Source organism: Danio aesculapii, chromosome 5 (assembly GCF_903798145.1).
Source record: "Danio aesculapii chromosome 5, fDanAes4.1, whole genome shotgun sequence".
In the NCBI taxonomy this organism is placed as follows: Eukaryota; Metazoa; Chordata; class Actinopteri; order Cypriniformes; family Danionidae; genus Danio; species Danio aesculapii.
This window is the reverse complement of record NC_079439.1, coordinates 54547998-54563982: the sequence shown is the minus strand read 5'-3', so window position 1 is coordinate 54563982 and position 15985 is coordinate 54547998. Positions and strand designations below refer to the sequence as shown.

Sequence of the window (15985 nt, the reverse complement as noted above, 5' to 3'; positions counted from 1 at the left end):
AAGCTTAACTTTCAAATTAAAATTCATTAGTTACCCAGTAGCATCATTACTATTTGAAGTATCATATTGAACAAAACATTAAAAAGGCAGTAATATGAAATATGATTCTATTTTTAATTTATTTCGTTTATTTATTTTTAAATTATATACATTAAAACAGATATTAGAATGACTTATGTTATATAAATATATTTATATATATACATTTATATATATACACATTTATATATATATATATATATATATATATATATATATATATATATATATATATATATATATATATATATATATATATATATATATATATATATATATATATATATATATATATATATATATATATATATTTATTTTTTTTTTTTTTTTTTTTTAGGAACTGCTAATTATCTTTGATGATATAAATTTATTTTAAACAGGCACCTATGATGAAAATCAACTTTTGGAAGCTGTTTGGACAGAACTGTGTGTAGGTATAGTGTGTCCACAGACATACTGGAGTGATAGAAACTCAACAAGTCTCTTTTTAAAAATTTCCTGACATTAAATTAGGACCAGAATCCCAGTAATTTTGAGGCCCACTGCAGCATGACGTAGAAGTGCGGTTGTTCCCGCCCACCAAATTGACTGACAGGTGCCAAGTCTCCATAAAAACACATATACACATGTCAAGAGAAAACATATGTTAAAACTCTCTGTGATTAGCTGCACCTCAATAATTAATTTAATTTAAAGTAAAAAAAAAAAAAAAAAGAAAAAAAAAAAGAGCATGTTTGTAATAAATGCAGTAAAATCGATATGTAATTCTTAACCACTATAATCACCACAGCCGCATGGTTTCAGTAAACGTAAATATGTGTGTGTGTGTGTGTGCGCGTGTTTTGCTAACGGCATTTGTGTGAGACTCATCATTTCAGAAAGGCTTGAATAAACTCCACCACAAATACATCAAATAAACTTAAGGACTAGTGACCTTATTTCAGCTTCATCCATGTCTGTCTCTGTCACTGACTGCTGTTTATCTTACGTAACGCATGAGAAGCAGGCACACATGTCGGAGCGGTGGGCGGGGAGAAGCAGCTTATTTGCATTTAAAGCCACAGGCTACAAAAGCAGCTACACTGTACTCGGGCACCAAAACCGGCAGATCCTACATTATATAATAAATAATCTGATGGGTATTTTGAGCTGAAACTTTACAGACACATTCTGGGGACACCAAAGGCTTATCTTACATCTTGTGAAAGGGGTAAAATAGGTGCCATTTAAATAAAAAAAAATCTTCACTGAAGAAAGCAATTAACTATTAATATGTATCATAAAACATCTGAATTAAATTACTCCTAACAATCAAATAAAAAAGATTAAACAAATAAACTGGTATCTTTGAATGACATACAATAGCCTGACTACAAGGGAACAAAAGCTGTTGCTTGGTTTTAAACTGCTCTTCTATTTTGACCTGTTATATCACCTGACAATGTAACAGAGTCTACATAAACAAAGAAAAAGATTATTTCACAAGGACAACAACAAATATAAAATGAAACATCCAAATATTTCCTCTACACCTTCTCAATTTGACAGCAGCATCAAGATACTGTAAGTGCGGTTACTCAGAGTTTGTTGTCAGGATGAGCAATCTGAGACAAAAAAAAGATGCTATGCAGGTATATATGGAAAATGTGCAACATGCAGTTCAGTATCATTCTAAGAAAAGGAAAGTTGTGTCAGATTCTGAAAGTCTGATAATGCACACATCAATCCAAAAAAAGTACTTATAAGACTTTTAAAAGAAAATGCAAGCAAAAATACTCAAAATGATCTAAAGCAACTGTAAAAAGCATTTATAATATAATACTTTTCATTAATTCATGTTATTTTACATTTTCTAGTCATTTAATGAGTTTTTATGGGTTTTACTGTATTTTTGAATAAATGCATACATAAAACAACTGACTGGTCCTCAATCCTTTTAAAGGTAGTCTAAGATAAGCGGAATCAGTATTCAAATGTAGCCATGTGGTCAGAAGACTTCGTATCTGACTGTATGAGTCCTGCATTTAGTCCTTATGAATCGAATGTAAAAATGCTGACACTCGGCTTGGAAAGATTTAATTTCATAAAATGGTTAAACTAATAGCCAATGACAGATTGAGCAGGACGTTAAATGCATCCACAAAAGGAGCATAGATAAAAACTGCTACACAATCATATTTTAGAAAAAGCTTTTTTCAAATTTTAGAAAAATCTGCCTCAGTCCTGCATCGCCCAGTCAATAAATAATAAAAGCAATTACTGTAATTGAATTCCCCACCAAAAGGATGTCAGCGGTCAGGAAATCCTGATGAATGGTTGAGTGAGTGTGAGGGATGTTAAACAAGTATATGACTAAAGTTTAAAATGTTAATGTGTTGCAGCCCACCATTCTTCCATTCCAGCAGCCAAAGCAGGACAAGCCGCTGCTGCAGTCCTGAGTAGTTGGCCCCACCATGACCACGGTTTTCCAAATGGACCCAGAATTCCCAGAACTTTCTTAAGATAGTCTAAGAATTCCTAGTGGGTGTTTAAGGAGGGTGCTCCAAGAATTCCGTTCTCGCTCTTGACAAACCAAGAATACAAAGTTTTGTTGCAGGACACAGGAAGAATTCTCAGGTTTTCACCCTTGGTGCTTCAAAATTTCCCTGTTCTCTGTGTAGGCACTTAAAGAATTCCCAGTTCTCTTTGAAAGGTCAGAAAAATCCCAGTTCTGTCTCTGGACACTTCATAAATTCCCAGTTTTCTCTCTGAGAAGGCTCCAAGTGGTCCCTACTTTCTCTCTGGACACTAAAAAGAATTTCTAGTTCTCTATGTGGGTGCTCCAAGAATTCCCAATTCTGTCTCTGGACACTCAAAGAATTTCTTGGGTTCTCCAAGAATTTACAGTTTTCTCTCTGGTTGCTTAAAGACTTTAAATTTCTCTCTCCGGACACTGCAAGAATTCTCAGTTCTCTTTCTGGGCAATCCGAGAATTCCCTGTTTTTCTCTCTGGGTACTTCAAGACTTCCCAGTACTGTCTCTAGATACCTTAAGGATAACTAGTTCTCTTTGGATGCTTTAAAAGAAATATCAGTTCTGTCTCTGGACACTAAGAATTACCAGTTTTTCTCCAAGTGCTCCAAGAAATCCCAGTTTTCTCTTTAGATTGCTCAAAAAAAATCCCAATTTTGTATCTGGACACTGCAAGGATTCTCAGTTCTCTTCCTGGGCACTACAAGAAATCCCAGTTCTGTCTCTGGACACTCCAGGAATTCCCTGTTTTTCTCTCTGGGTGCTCCAAAAATTCCCAGTACTGTCTCTAGACACTCTTAAAAATTCCCAGGTATCTCTCAAAATACTGAAAGAATTCTCAGTTTTCTGCCTGGAAACGGCAAGGATTCTCTTTCCGGATACTCCAAGAAATCCCAGTTCTGTCTCTGGACACTCCAAGAATTCCCAATTTTTCTCTCTGGGTGCTCCAAGAATTTCCAATACTGTCTCTAGACACTAAGAATTCCTAGTTCTCTTTGCAAGCTTACAAATTTCCAGTTCTGTCTTTGGACACTCTAAAATTCCCATGTATCTCTCAAAATGCTCCAAGAATTCCCAGTTTTCTACCTGGACACTGCAAGGATTCTCTATTCTCTTTCCGGGTACTCCAAGAAATCCTAGTTTGGTTTCTGGACTCTCCAAGAATTCCCAGTTTTTCTCTCTGGTTGCTCCAAGAATTCCCGGTACTCTCTTTGGATGCTCCAAGGACACCTAGTTTTCCTTAAAGGCTTCAAGAATTTACAGTTCTTTGTCTGAATCAAAGTAATTCCACGATCTCTTGCTTGAAAACCCCAGACACCTTGAGTCACTCTCTGGACACTCCAAAAATACTTAGTTCTCTTGCTGGACACTCCCAGAATTCCCAGTGCTCTGACTGCAGACTAGCACTTCACAAGCACATGGTCAGGCAGGAAAGAAGCAGAAGAGAAGTTTCATACCTTTGGCAGCTTTGATGCAGAGATAAAAACATTAGCATTCATAATGATGTGAAGAAGTAACGAGAGATGGGTTTCAGAAGCGGTATAAAAGGCAGAGAGACTAAGGGTGTGGGTCTGCAAAACATGTGGAGCAGAGTAAGAGAGAGAGCGCGAGCGAGCGAGAGAGAGAGAGAGAGATGGAACCATGCGGACACTGAAATTACCAGAGCTGCCGCACATGCTGCACTCACCTAACTGAAATAAAATTTGCATTAATCATCCAGAAACCTCGACCGTCACGTTGTTGGTGTGTAATTCTGCAGTGTTCAAGTGAATGTGCGAGTAGCATCAGTCCTCAGATGCTGCTGGGTGTGTGCTCTCGTCTCTTTCTCTTGTCTCTTTCTCAGATCAGCGCTCTTCTTAAAGTGGACCAGTGCATTTTAGGTCTTCCCTTAGACCCAAATCCTAAGTTCCTGAACCAAGCAAGCCTCTTTTTATAGGTTCAGGGGTTTTCATGCTATGTGGGGCTTTAAAGCAGCCTCTTCAGATGACTGAATACACTCATGCATTATTCATGCAGCTGGACGTCTGCAAGCGGAAAATGGCCATCACCCACGCACGTACACATACCAGCTCACCTCGGTGAATGGGGAGTCGCAATAAACAATGCTGACCTGAACGACAACAGCCTCTACTGCGCTCTTCTGCTTGCCAATTCAAATAACATTTTTAGATTTGAAGCTGCATCGAACAGGAAGGTCAAAACAACAGATTTATTAGCTTCATTGTGGTTAAGATAAGAGATTTTGAGGTGATAGATGGACATGAGTGTAGATTTTTTGTATTTCTGTGGTACTATACAAACAAATAATATATGCATAAGTAATGCAGTAATGCAATTTTTAAATAGAACTTTAGAGCTGCACAATATATTGTGTCAGCTTCGATAGTGCAATGTGATCATTCGCAGCAGTCACATAGCATAATGTACAAAGTGAAGTCTGCTGGATTACAATTTATCATTTGCATGCGTTTCTGCAGCCTGTGATGTATGCAAACTTTAAAAGCATTCAGGCCTAAAGGCTGATCTATACTTCTGCGTTGAGTGATTGGTGTGACCCAAGGTGCTTGCCTTGTGCGTAGTCGTGAATTTATACTTCTGCGCGCTGTTTGAGTTGCTCTGCAATAACACTTCCAAAACATTAGCTGGCAGTGAGGTTATGTTCCTGTGTCGAGTTTCTTCGCTGGTGTTTTGTTTTTTTCTGAACGCTACCGTACTGTACAAGTAGCTAAAACTCGCTCATTCAGAGGTGGGAACCGGCAGACGTGCAACAACATTAATCATAAGGTAAATGCAAAACAACAGTCTCCATCTGGAGCTCCTTCATGGGACTCAACACTTTTAGACACTCGCTCTAAAGCATTCGCGCAGCTCTTGGTCCCACCCACACTGGTCACAACAACCAACCCGACCAATCACAGAGCTATGTTTCAATGCGGCCAGTAGTTACATTTTTTGAGAGGTGTGCATCAGCGAAGTATAATCAAGAAACTACCATTTGTAAATGTAATAACAATTATTATGCATTTACTGAATAATCTATACAACGAAGACTACGTGGTATTATTTTACATTTGACTATTCAATTACTGTATATCTGAATATGGAAAACAATACAACACTACTTAATTATTTTGTATATGTTTCTTTATTGTATTTATCTATCTATCTATGTTTGTATGTCGTTTATTATAATTAATGCTGATGGACTCCCCTACAGAATCCTCTCAATCAATCTAAAATGATAAATTAATTTCACATAGAAATATTCAAGCCATCTGGTGAAACTGCATTCACATTGCTATATATACACAGCAACATAACCAAATGTCAGATTTTTCCAATATGATGCAGCTCTAGTATATTGTATGTTGCACATTGAGGGTCGGTGGGGGGATTGTTTGTTGATTTTCTATTGAATAAATTTGATTAAATCATTAAAATTACCAAATTTGGTCCACAACTAAAAGTTACAGATAAAGATCAACATGCAAATAAAATACCATCAGTCTTTTGTTTTATTTCCATTGAATTTTGACCCCTGAGGTGATTACATTAGATTAACAAGACAGTAACAGTGTCGTTTGCAGCAGGTCAATTTTACAGCATCTTTCCAACACCTTTTCGGCATGTACATTAAAAGTAAATACAAGTCATGACTGAAAAATGGAGTATGATTTGAGTGGTGGTCTCCAAATTTAAACCAAGATAAACTTAAAGTGCTCCAAAACTTCTGCTCACCAATCTCATTACGTAAGGATAATGTTGAAATTAAAAAAGCTGAATGGCAAAAAATTTGACTAGTTTTTTGTGTTGTCAATATGCTTGTATTTATATAGTTCTATTGGAGTGTATACATCATATGCAATATTTGTATATTTTAACCACCTCTGAGAACAGTAGGTGTTGCCAATTACTAGCATTGTAATTTTGGGGTCATATTTGAGAAAGTTTGACTACCCCTGAAAACAATGAACAAAACAAGAAAAAGTGATCCATAAAAACTGTTCATGTTGACATTACAAGTTGTACAAAGCCGTAAGGGCAGATTTATAATGACATTATCAAAATATCACAACTCTTCATATTGCAATATACTGTACATACCACAATGGTGTTTAACAAATGCATGATTTAATACAAAAGTATCTTTGTGTGCCTGCTTTTAGCACACCCTCTTTTTATTTCCACTGATGTAGTTACATGTCAAAGCACATCTGTGAAACCAAGCAGAGTGGACATGCTGGTTTTCTTATCCAAAAATCTGCAATGATTTTAGTATCGATGCTGAAACACTTAATGACTAAGCAAGCCATGTCAAAAAAGCAATAACTCCGCTCTATTTCAACTTTACTCTGTTATTTTTTGCTTTTCTGGTTGTTCTTGATGTTTTAAAGTTGCTAAAACTATATCACTGGTGTGATATTTACTCATTTTTGTATGTTTATATTGTTAAAATGTCTGATTTGTTCTATGCAACAGTAAAAGAGGACTGTTCACTTACAGAAGTTGCAGTGATGCTATGCAAATCGTATGAATATATGTTGATTATATTCGTTTGGGTCTAAATATTGCATTACATATTGAATATCGCATTATTCAGCACATATAGCACTATGACAAAATAGAAGAAATTAATTGAACATCTTAATTGAATATTTGAATGAGAACCATGTACACTACCTGACAAAAGTCTCGTCGCCCATCCAAGTTTTAGGAACAACAAATAATAACTTGACTTCTAGTTGATCATTTGGTATCAGAAGTGTCTTATACCATATGAAAGGCAAAGGCCTCTTGATTACACTTATTTTACCCATATAAAATATGATCATGCCTTGTTTTTTAATTATTTCATTAGCACAGTACAGTCTGACTGTGGTTAGACAAAAGTCTTGTCACTTAACAGAAACAATGTACAGTATAGAATATAAAGTCATGGTGCAGTGGAAAAAGAATTAATATTGTGTATGGCTCCCATGAGCTTGGAGGACTGCATCCATACATCTCTGCAATGACTCAAATAGCTTATTAATAAAGTCATCTGGAATGGCAAAGAAATCTTCTTTGGATTCATCTTCAAGGTCTCCTCCTCCATATTACCCCAGACATGCTCAATAATGTTCGTATCCGGTGACTGGGCTGGCCAATCCTGGAGCACCTTGACCTTCTTTACTTTCAGGAGCTTCAATGTGGAGGTTGTAGTATGAGAAGGAGTCCTCTCCTGCTGAAAAATTTGCCCTCTTCTGTGGTTTGTAATGTAATGGGCAGCACACATGTCTTGATACCTTACGCTGTTGATGTTGCTATCCACTCTGCAGATCTCTCTCATGCCCCCATACTGAATGTAACCCCAAACCATGATTTTTACTTCAACAAACTTGACTGATTTCTGTGAGAATCTGGGGTTCATGCGGGTCCTAACAGGTCTTGTGCAGTATTTGTGATGATTGGGATGCAGTTCAAGAGATGATTCATTAGAAAAGTCGACCTTTTGACACTTTTCCAAATGATTGATTAGAAGTTATTATTTGTTGCCCTTACTACTGGGATCCACAACAAGACTTTTGTCAGGTAGGACAGTGAAATATAAAAAAGCAAATAACAGCCATTAATTAGGACTTTGTGTTTTTTTTATGCATTTACACCCAATTTTTTAACAGAAAAGTGCATCACGGACATTCTGCAAACATTTTAGTGTAAAAGTAAAATGATGTGATCTTTCATTGTAATTTTTGGATGAACAGTTCGATCATTCAGGAAAAGAGGAAGTCTCACAGTCTGTAGTCATGAAAACAGACTTTCAGTCACATGACTCCTGCAGTAGCACTCTTCACCAGCAGATGGCAGAGTTGGCAATCAATGCAGCACTACAACATTTGTATTATTAAGTAGCTCTTCTGTGTTTGTTTACCAGGATTACAATGTTCTCAAACAGACTTAGTAATTCAACATTTAAACAAACCGTCTAGTTCTCATAACTTCATAGAGCTTTAGTTTATGCCTTAATGACCTTCAAAGCAAGCAAAGAGCTTAACATTGTCTCTTTTAGACCAACCGCAGACTTCAACACTCAAAAACATTCAAACCAAAACAAATTATGATACACTCCAAGAAACATATCTGCTACATAAAGGCCTAAATGGCCAAGCTCACCCACTCACTGTCAGATAAACACAACTGTATATTCACACGCCCTTTTCTGGATCCAAACACCAGCTGTGTAGAAACAGCTCCACTCCTTTTATTCGGAGTTCTGCTCCACTCGCACATGCGAGAGCCTTTCAATTCAGCACATTCCTTGGGACCCTCCCTTTGTAAATCTCTCTCAAGACGTGATACGACACTGCAAACCACTACCGGACTTCACTTGTGCAATAAATCTCTAATTTCTCCTCATGCTAATAAGTCATAGCCACAAAATGTCACTCAGATAGCTCAGAAATCCTTCAGCGCTGCAAAGTTTGTCAAATGTAGCCATGATGACACAGTTAGCAAACCACGGGTACTAAAAATTCAACTCAAGTAAATTATCGCAGCCAGTTACTGCTGCTGCATTAACATACAAGACAATGTCAGCATGACAGGTGCATGTGAGGTGCAGAAGTGATTTAGAAGTGAACTATCCATTAAAGATTAATTTTCAAGAGTTTAAGAACAGTTGTTTGAACCTGAATTAATGGGTCCCATGACTATTCCAAAGAAATCTAAATGAATTTTAAATTGATAAGTTTGCTTGCTAGAACTGATTGGCTATCCAAGTCCCTGTGTGTGTGTGTGTGTGTGTGTGTGCGTGTGCGTGTGTGTGCGTGTGCGTGTGTGTGTGTATTTATTTTTTGGCTAAACTAAAGTAACACTTTAGAAGTGGGCTCATTTTACAGCTCCCCTAGAGTTAAACAGTTCAGTTTTACCATTTAAAAAAAAATCCATTTAGCCGATCACAGAGTCTGGTGGGAGCACTTTTAGCTTAGTTTAGCATAGATCACTTAATAAGATTAGACTATTAGCATCTCTCTCAGAAATGAGAAATTTTCCTATTTAAAGCTTGACAATTTTGTAGTTACATTGTGTACTAAGACACTAAGAAACTCTCATTCTGGTGTAATAAAAAAGTAAGTTTGCTGCTGTGTCATGGCTGTAACAGGCACAATGAGATTACCCAGTGCCTGAATATTGTCCCAAACCAGGTCACTTCAAACCGACACATGCTCCCAGTGCAAGCAGGTGGTCAAGTAGCTTATATTGACGCAAGCTAGCCAATTTTTGAGCACTACGTGATATTATTGCAGCCATGGCACAGCAGCAAAGTTCCTTGATTTTTTGCCCTAATTAGAGTTAAGTTAGCCATATCATGCTAATGGTCTAATCTGATTAAATTATTTATACTAAGCTAAAATAAAAGTGCAACTGCCAGACCCGGAGATCAGAGAAATGGATTCAAAAATGGTAAAACTACACTGTTTGACTGTTGGGGAGTTGTAAAATTAAATTAACACTTAATTTTAAGTGGTTTGAAAATGTAAACATTTCCTTTAATGAATAGGTTGTTTTCACATGACATCATTAATGACGCGCGAGACTCAGATGGAGGGCAGGAAGTGATACTTCTACATAGGAATCGCTATCAGAATGTCAAAATGTTTCTGTTTTATGTTATTTGTAATTGTTTAAATCGGCCAAAATGAGAAATGCTGAACAGCTTTTATAGACTTCCAAAAGTTTTTGCTCATAAAGGATGAAAAACAGAAGAAAAGGCGGCATGTAATAAACAATTCTCAATACATCTATTTGTTACAAGCTTTTTTTGAACGCGATAATTCATTTGACAGCACCAATAAAGATTATATACAGGCCTAGCTACGTGTATAAAAGTTAATGTGTTATAAAAAAAATCAGATTCAAACACTACCACACTAACACAAAACCCAGGAGAATAAAACTAACATACTCTGTCCTGTAATCGCTGAAATGAAATCTTTGTCTTGTTTTAGAATAATCCAAGTTTTTACTGCCGTTTTGGCGGATTAAACAACCGTAATGTCAACATCGAAATGCGCTGCAGCAGTGAATGTTTGTTCATGTTTGTTCAAGTTCATTGACCAAACAAAAAAGAAATGCAACCCTTATGACAAAACTAGACGATTATAACTGTGGAGCACTTTTTCCCTTTTACAAAAATAAATAAATAATACTGTAGACTATGCATCCCCGCTTTTGTATGCTTTCATCTGTTATTTCATGATGTCTGGTAGATATCTGCATGGGGGAAAAACTATAGTAATTTATAATAAACATGTTTTTGAACCACATAGTAAAGTGTATAATGTGTACAACTCTTTGTCAATGAATGCTACAGAATACTGTAGCATAGTAAACTGATAAACTGTTATAAATACTGTAAAGTTAGTGTAAACTGTGGTGCATTGTGATGGTGTATAATTATAGCACAGAAAACTGAAGCCTATTGAAAAATGTATTACTACAGTTGTGTTGTACCACAGCTATAATTACTATGACAGTTTAATTTAAGTGATTATCTATAGAATGCCTCCAAACACTATAGTGTTTTTTTCATGTAACATAGCTTATACAGTATCTACCGCCATGTTGACAGGCAAATATACTTTAGTTCAGTAGAAAACTCTGCTTTCTTCATGATGTAAGGATCATGCCCAACATATGTGGTTATTTTCTATTCATATTTCCTTTTAAATATGGTATAAATCACAAAAATACTGACTTTCCTGTTTGTCTCCCATTCAGTTTTTCACTTCCTGCCCTGAATTTTGTGTGTGACCAGAACCACATGATGGCAAACAACCTATAGGCTAAAACATGAGCATCATATCATCAGTTTTCTTTGAATGGACAGCTGTCTGACACTAAAATACCAGGTATAAACTCCTTCAAAACATGCATTTGCAATCTGATTGCAATCCAGGCTGTTCAAACCATTTAAATAAAATGTTTTTTTTTTAACTAGACTGCCATCTGATCAGTTAAAGGGCCCCTATTTTACCCCTTTTAATCCTAGTTTCTTTGCAAATCCTGTTCTGTGAACATTTTACCCCTTTTAATCCTAGTTTCTTTGCAAATCCTGTTCTGTGAACATGTATATTTGTGCTTCTACGGTTTATACACGCCTGTCAGTCAATTCAGAGGGCAAGGAAAACCACACTCCTACATCACGTTGTGGCGGGCCTCAAAACCAATGGGATTTGGATCCTATTTTAACATCAGGAAATTAAAAAAAAGATACTTGTTGTGTTTGTATCACTCTAATATGACAATTGACACACTGCACATACACACAGTCCTGTCCAAACAGCTTCAAAAAGTTGATTTGGCATCATACGTGCCCTTTAAAATGCATATTGTAAGCAGACCATGTGAAAATACACATATTTAGATTCAACTTAAACACTATACTGAAGTACTACACTGAAGTACTATACAGTGGCTCTTTGTGAACTCTAATGACAGCACAAGGAAATGACAGCTCAAAAAAAAAAGCATGCAGGCCACATTTCATTGCAATGAGCCTTCAACACCCTCCTTTCCTTTTACAAAGGAAATAAAACACCCAATCAGGTTCTGCCACCCAAATGTGATCACTCACGATCAGACAAGACTAGAGCTGAGCTGCAGATTATCCAGCAAGGGCTTTGCTTCTTCTGAGGGACCCACCTTATGAAGTTCAATGGTATCGATCCACTGCTGTCGGAGCAAAGGATGTTCAGCCCTCAGGTACCAGATGCTGTCGTTCACACTGATGTCAAACCGGCATTCATCAAACTCGTGCGGCTAAAAGAGAAAGCAAACATAACAGATTATAGTAATTAACCAGTCGGAAAATGGGAGAAAAAAAAAATATATGAGCAGTTTTTAATCAATACCGTGTATGATCATATTTTTAGAGCTACTTTTCCTGCTGTTCCTGATTAACAACTTCCACGTAAAACCACAGATTTGCATCTATTGAATAGGTCAGCAGATGGCAGATTACTTTAACAGTAAAACAAAAACTGCTGACCAACTAATAGACAAATCTAGGAGAAACCAACAGTGATAAGCTTGAAGTATAGTGCACAAATCAGCCATATCTTAGAACTTACATCTTTACCAATTCAACATTTTTCATGGCTTAAAGGGCCATAAACCCCCTCTCTTTCGGTGCAAGTCTACCTCAGAATGTTTTCAAAAAATGCTTCATAATGGGCGTGGAGCGCTGCGAGCAGAGGGAGGAGTGGGCTTGGCCGGCAGGGCAGGGGAAAAAGAGGGGAGAGAACAACTGTTGTCAGTTGGCTCACAAAAATGACACAAACTGTGAGGAGACCCATGATTTTATAGTTTAGAAAGTTTAAAATGCAAAGAAATAAACAGTAAGTAATTTAATGCCCTGCTACGTATGTTGCTCGTAATTTTATTTATACATAACCACAGTTTGCACTATCATTATAAAGAATCATGTTTATATAAACACTATAAATGTAGAGGACTTCTCTCCTCCTCAATCCCTGGGTCTGAATGCAGACAGTCTCTTGCCCTATCTATTTTAACCATTAGCCCTGCCGGTAATCCAGAGAATTGTAAAATTAAGCGAACACGGCAGCAAGGATACGTGATGTGAATGGTAACGAACTCAATTGATAAAAAAACAAAGTATGCCATTCTATAATTCTCATACAGCTCTCTGTATCGACCCTGACAGCATCGTGGGGAAAAAACATGCAACAAACCCCGTGGATCATGGAAACAAACATACGACCAATGCCATGCGGGAACGCAGACTCACCCAGTCATTGGGTCACAGCTTGGCAGGTCTGCCTCACTTTCGGAAAGCACGTGCTCTCATGTATAATTAAGAAGCATGGTCTTCTCATAGGATAAGAAAACTCCGCTATGAATAATAATGAGAAACCGACGTGTAATCACTCCTCTAGCAGATTCGTGCTACATCACCAATTTTGATCCCGCTCCAAAAATTATTTTAAACCCGGAAGATGAAATTAGCTGACAAAAGCTTTCCCCTAAATTAAAGCTGACAGGTGCTAATGTTGTCTTAACTGAAAAACTGTTAAAATCTTTTTAAAAAAAGTACTCCAAGGTGTCTTGAACCCAAGTACTATGCTTAAGTACTACTGGAAGTTTTAGCTACTGAATATACATAAGTCAAGTCACCTACGTGAATCTAACTGTAAGATCCACTATTAAAGACATCTCAAACACCTTATTATGAATAATTCAAGAAGATTTAAGGTAGGGGTTAGTTACTATACTCTATGATATACTTGCATATTTACATGATTATATATTTCGTTATTTATTTAACATGGAATATTATAATCCAACATAAAAAATGAATAATTCATTAATAATTCAAATATTATTTCAAGAGCTCACACTTAGATATTGCTTGATACTAATTTCAGGTTTGACATATTGTCCTGGGAGAGAACCCTGAGCTCGGAGATAATTGAGCCCAGGGCTCCTGCCTGGTCATTTAGCATGAAAGGAAGTGCGAGATCAGGTACTGTAGGTTTTGAGAGCTCCCTCTGATAAAGGAGGAAAAAGGGGGAGATGGGGTGGATGGGGGGGGATTCTTCAAAAACGAAGATAAAGGAAGGTGAAAATGGGCTATTTATTATAGGCTTGGATTAATCTGATTGGTTTATCCCTGATTGCAGATGAGAGACCAGCTATGATCAATCATACCACATCATGCTCCTCTCTAAATTAGTTTATAAAACTTCACTTAAAATTTGAATGTTTACTTTGAATTTATTTAAATACATTATTATTTAATCATTTTTAAAGCAGCAGTCAAAAGTGATGTAAAGATAATTTTAAGTAAACTTAAACTATATTGTAAGGAGAGACAGTTAACAGCCTTTTTTGTATTAAGTTGAGTTTCTGCTGTCTATTTTGCATGTGATTTTGTCATGCAGCCTGCTCTGTATTCGGATGTCGAGGCTCACCACAGTCATTTCACAGAATCCCTCAGAAAAGGCAACAGTGAAATGTCTTAATTTTATATATGAAGGGAATGACCCATTAAGAGTGGGCAAAAGCTTGCTTGTGTGCACAAAACATTTTATCACCAAATTGCTTTTCAAACCTTATGCAAAATGAAGCTGGACTTCCACCAGATCTTGTTCTGGCCAAATTCCCTCCATCGGTCCATGCCGATTATGGCCTCCCAATCATCCCCATCCAGCAATTTAGCTGCATCTCTCCACTATCTAGCTGTATCTCTCCACTATATCTCCACTCCACCAACAGCTTGTGTGTAGTGAGTGCACTGGCACCGTTGTCTTGTAGCTGCCGTTGCATCATCCAAGTGTTTGTTGCACATATTATGTTGCACTATAAACAGCAGCTACGCTAATTATTTTCTTTATTCTCCATTTCCACCTGGGGATACTCTTCCCGAGGCCCTCAGACTATGCAAAGTCACTGATTCGATCCAAGACCAACGACGAGATGATCCCAAGGTTTTCATATCCTGGACCAGGCCGTATCCTGAGCAGCTACTGTGGTGGTCATGGAGGAGTGGAGAACATGAGACTGATTCCTGTGACGCTCCAGAGACAGACGAGTCTTCGCTGAGGCCAGCTTCCAGCCTCCGCCACTGAGACTGCAGCTCTGCACAAGACGTTTGGCCAGCGGAGAAATTAAAATGGTCGTGCCCAACTGAGCCTGGTTTCTCTCAAGGTTTTTTTTTTTTTCCTTCACTTTCGCCATTTATTGAAGTTTTTTTTCCCTTTCCGCTGTCGCAACTAGCTTGCATGGTTCGGGATCTATAGAGCTGCGCATCGTTGGATTTGCTCTTCAGTATTTGGACTCTCAGTAGTGATTATTAAACCACACTGAACTGAGCTAAACTGAACTGAACTTAAACACTACAAACTGAACTACACTGTTCCTATTTACTATGACCCTTTATGTGAAGCTGCTTTGACACAATCTACATTGTATAAGCGCTATACAAATAAAGGTGAATTGAATTGAATATTATTGTGAAGCACTTTGGGTGTATTGCCATACATGATAAACGCGCTATATAAATGCATGTTATATTACATTAGATTACAGAATTTCATTAGTTGTAGAGCTGTTGTCAGGGATGTGGTTTCACCTATGATAAGTCTGAAAGATTCAAGTAATGTATTGTATATAATTATATTTTGTGGTCATTTGCAAAGTTATTAAGCTAAAACTAGTTATGATATATTAGATCTCTCCACTTTGAATTAGTCTCAGGCAGTTATAAAGAGGGTGGACATGCAAGAGAGATTGTGTGTGCATGTAACGACAAGGGCATATCTAATAGCTTATAAATTAAATGTGTTAGCTACCTCTTGTTACCTGGTTAATCCCCATTGGCTCCCTGATGAAACGCACATCTGTGTTCTCAAGATTACACGGTGGAATGAAG

At 37.1% G+C, this 15985-nt stretch overlaps 1 protein-coding gene across 3 annotated transcripts in view; it reads right to left on the bottom strand.

Moving 5' to 3' along the window:
- The window catches only part of cert1a (ceramide transporter 1a), a 57071-nt gene that overhangs the window by 26400 nt on the left and 14686 nt on the right, over nucleotides 1-15985 (bottom strand). For all 3 annotated transcript variants that reach the window (XM_056458484.1, XM_056458481.1, XM_056458483.1), the window contains exon 3: nucleotides 12235-12351. In XM_056458484.1, coding sequence (XP_056314459.1) covers nucleotides 12235-12351 — 117 coding nt within the window. The remainder of the gene's footprint in view (nucleotides 1-12234; nucleotides 12352-15985) is intronic.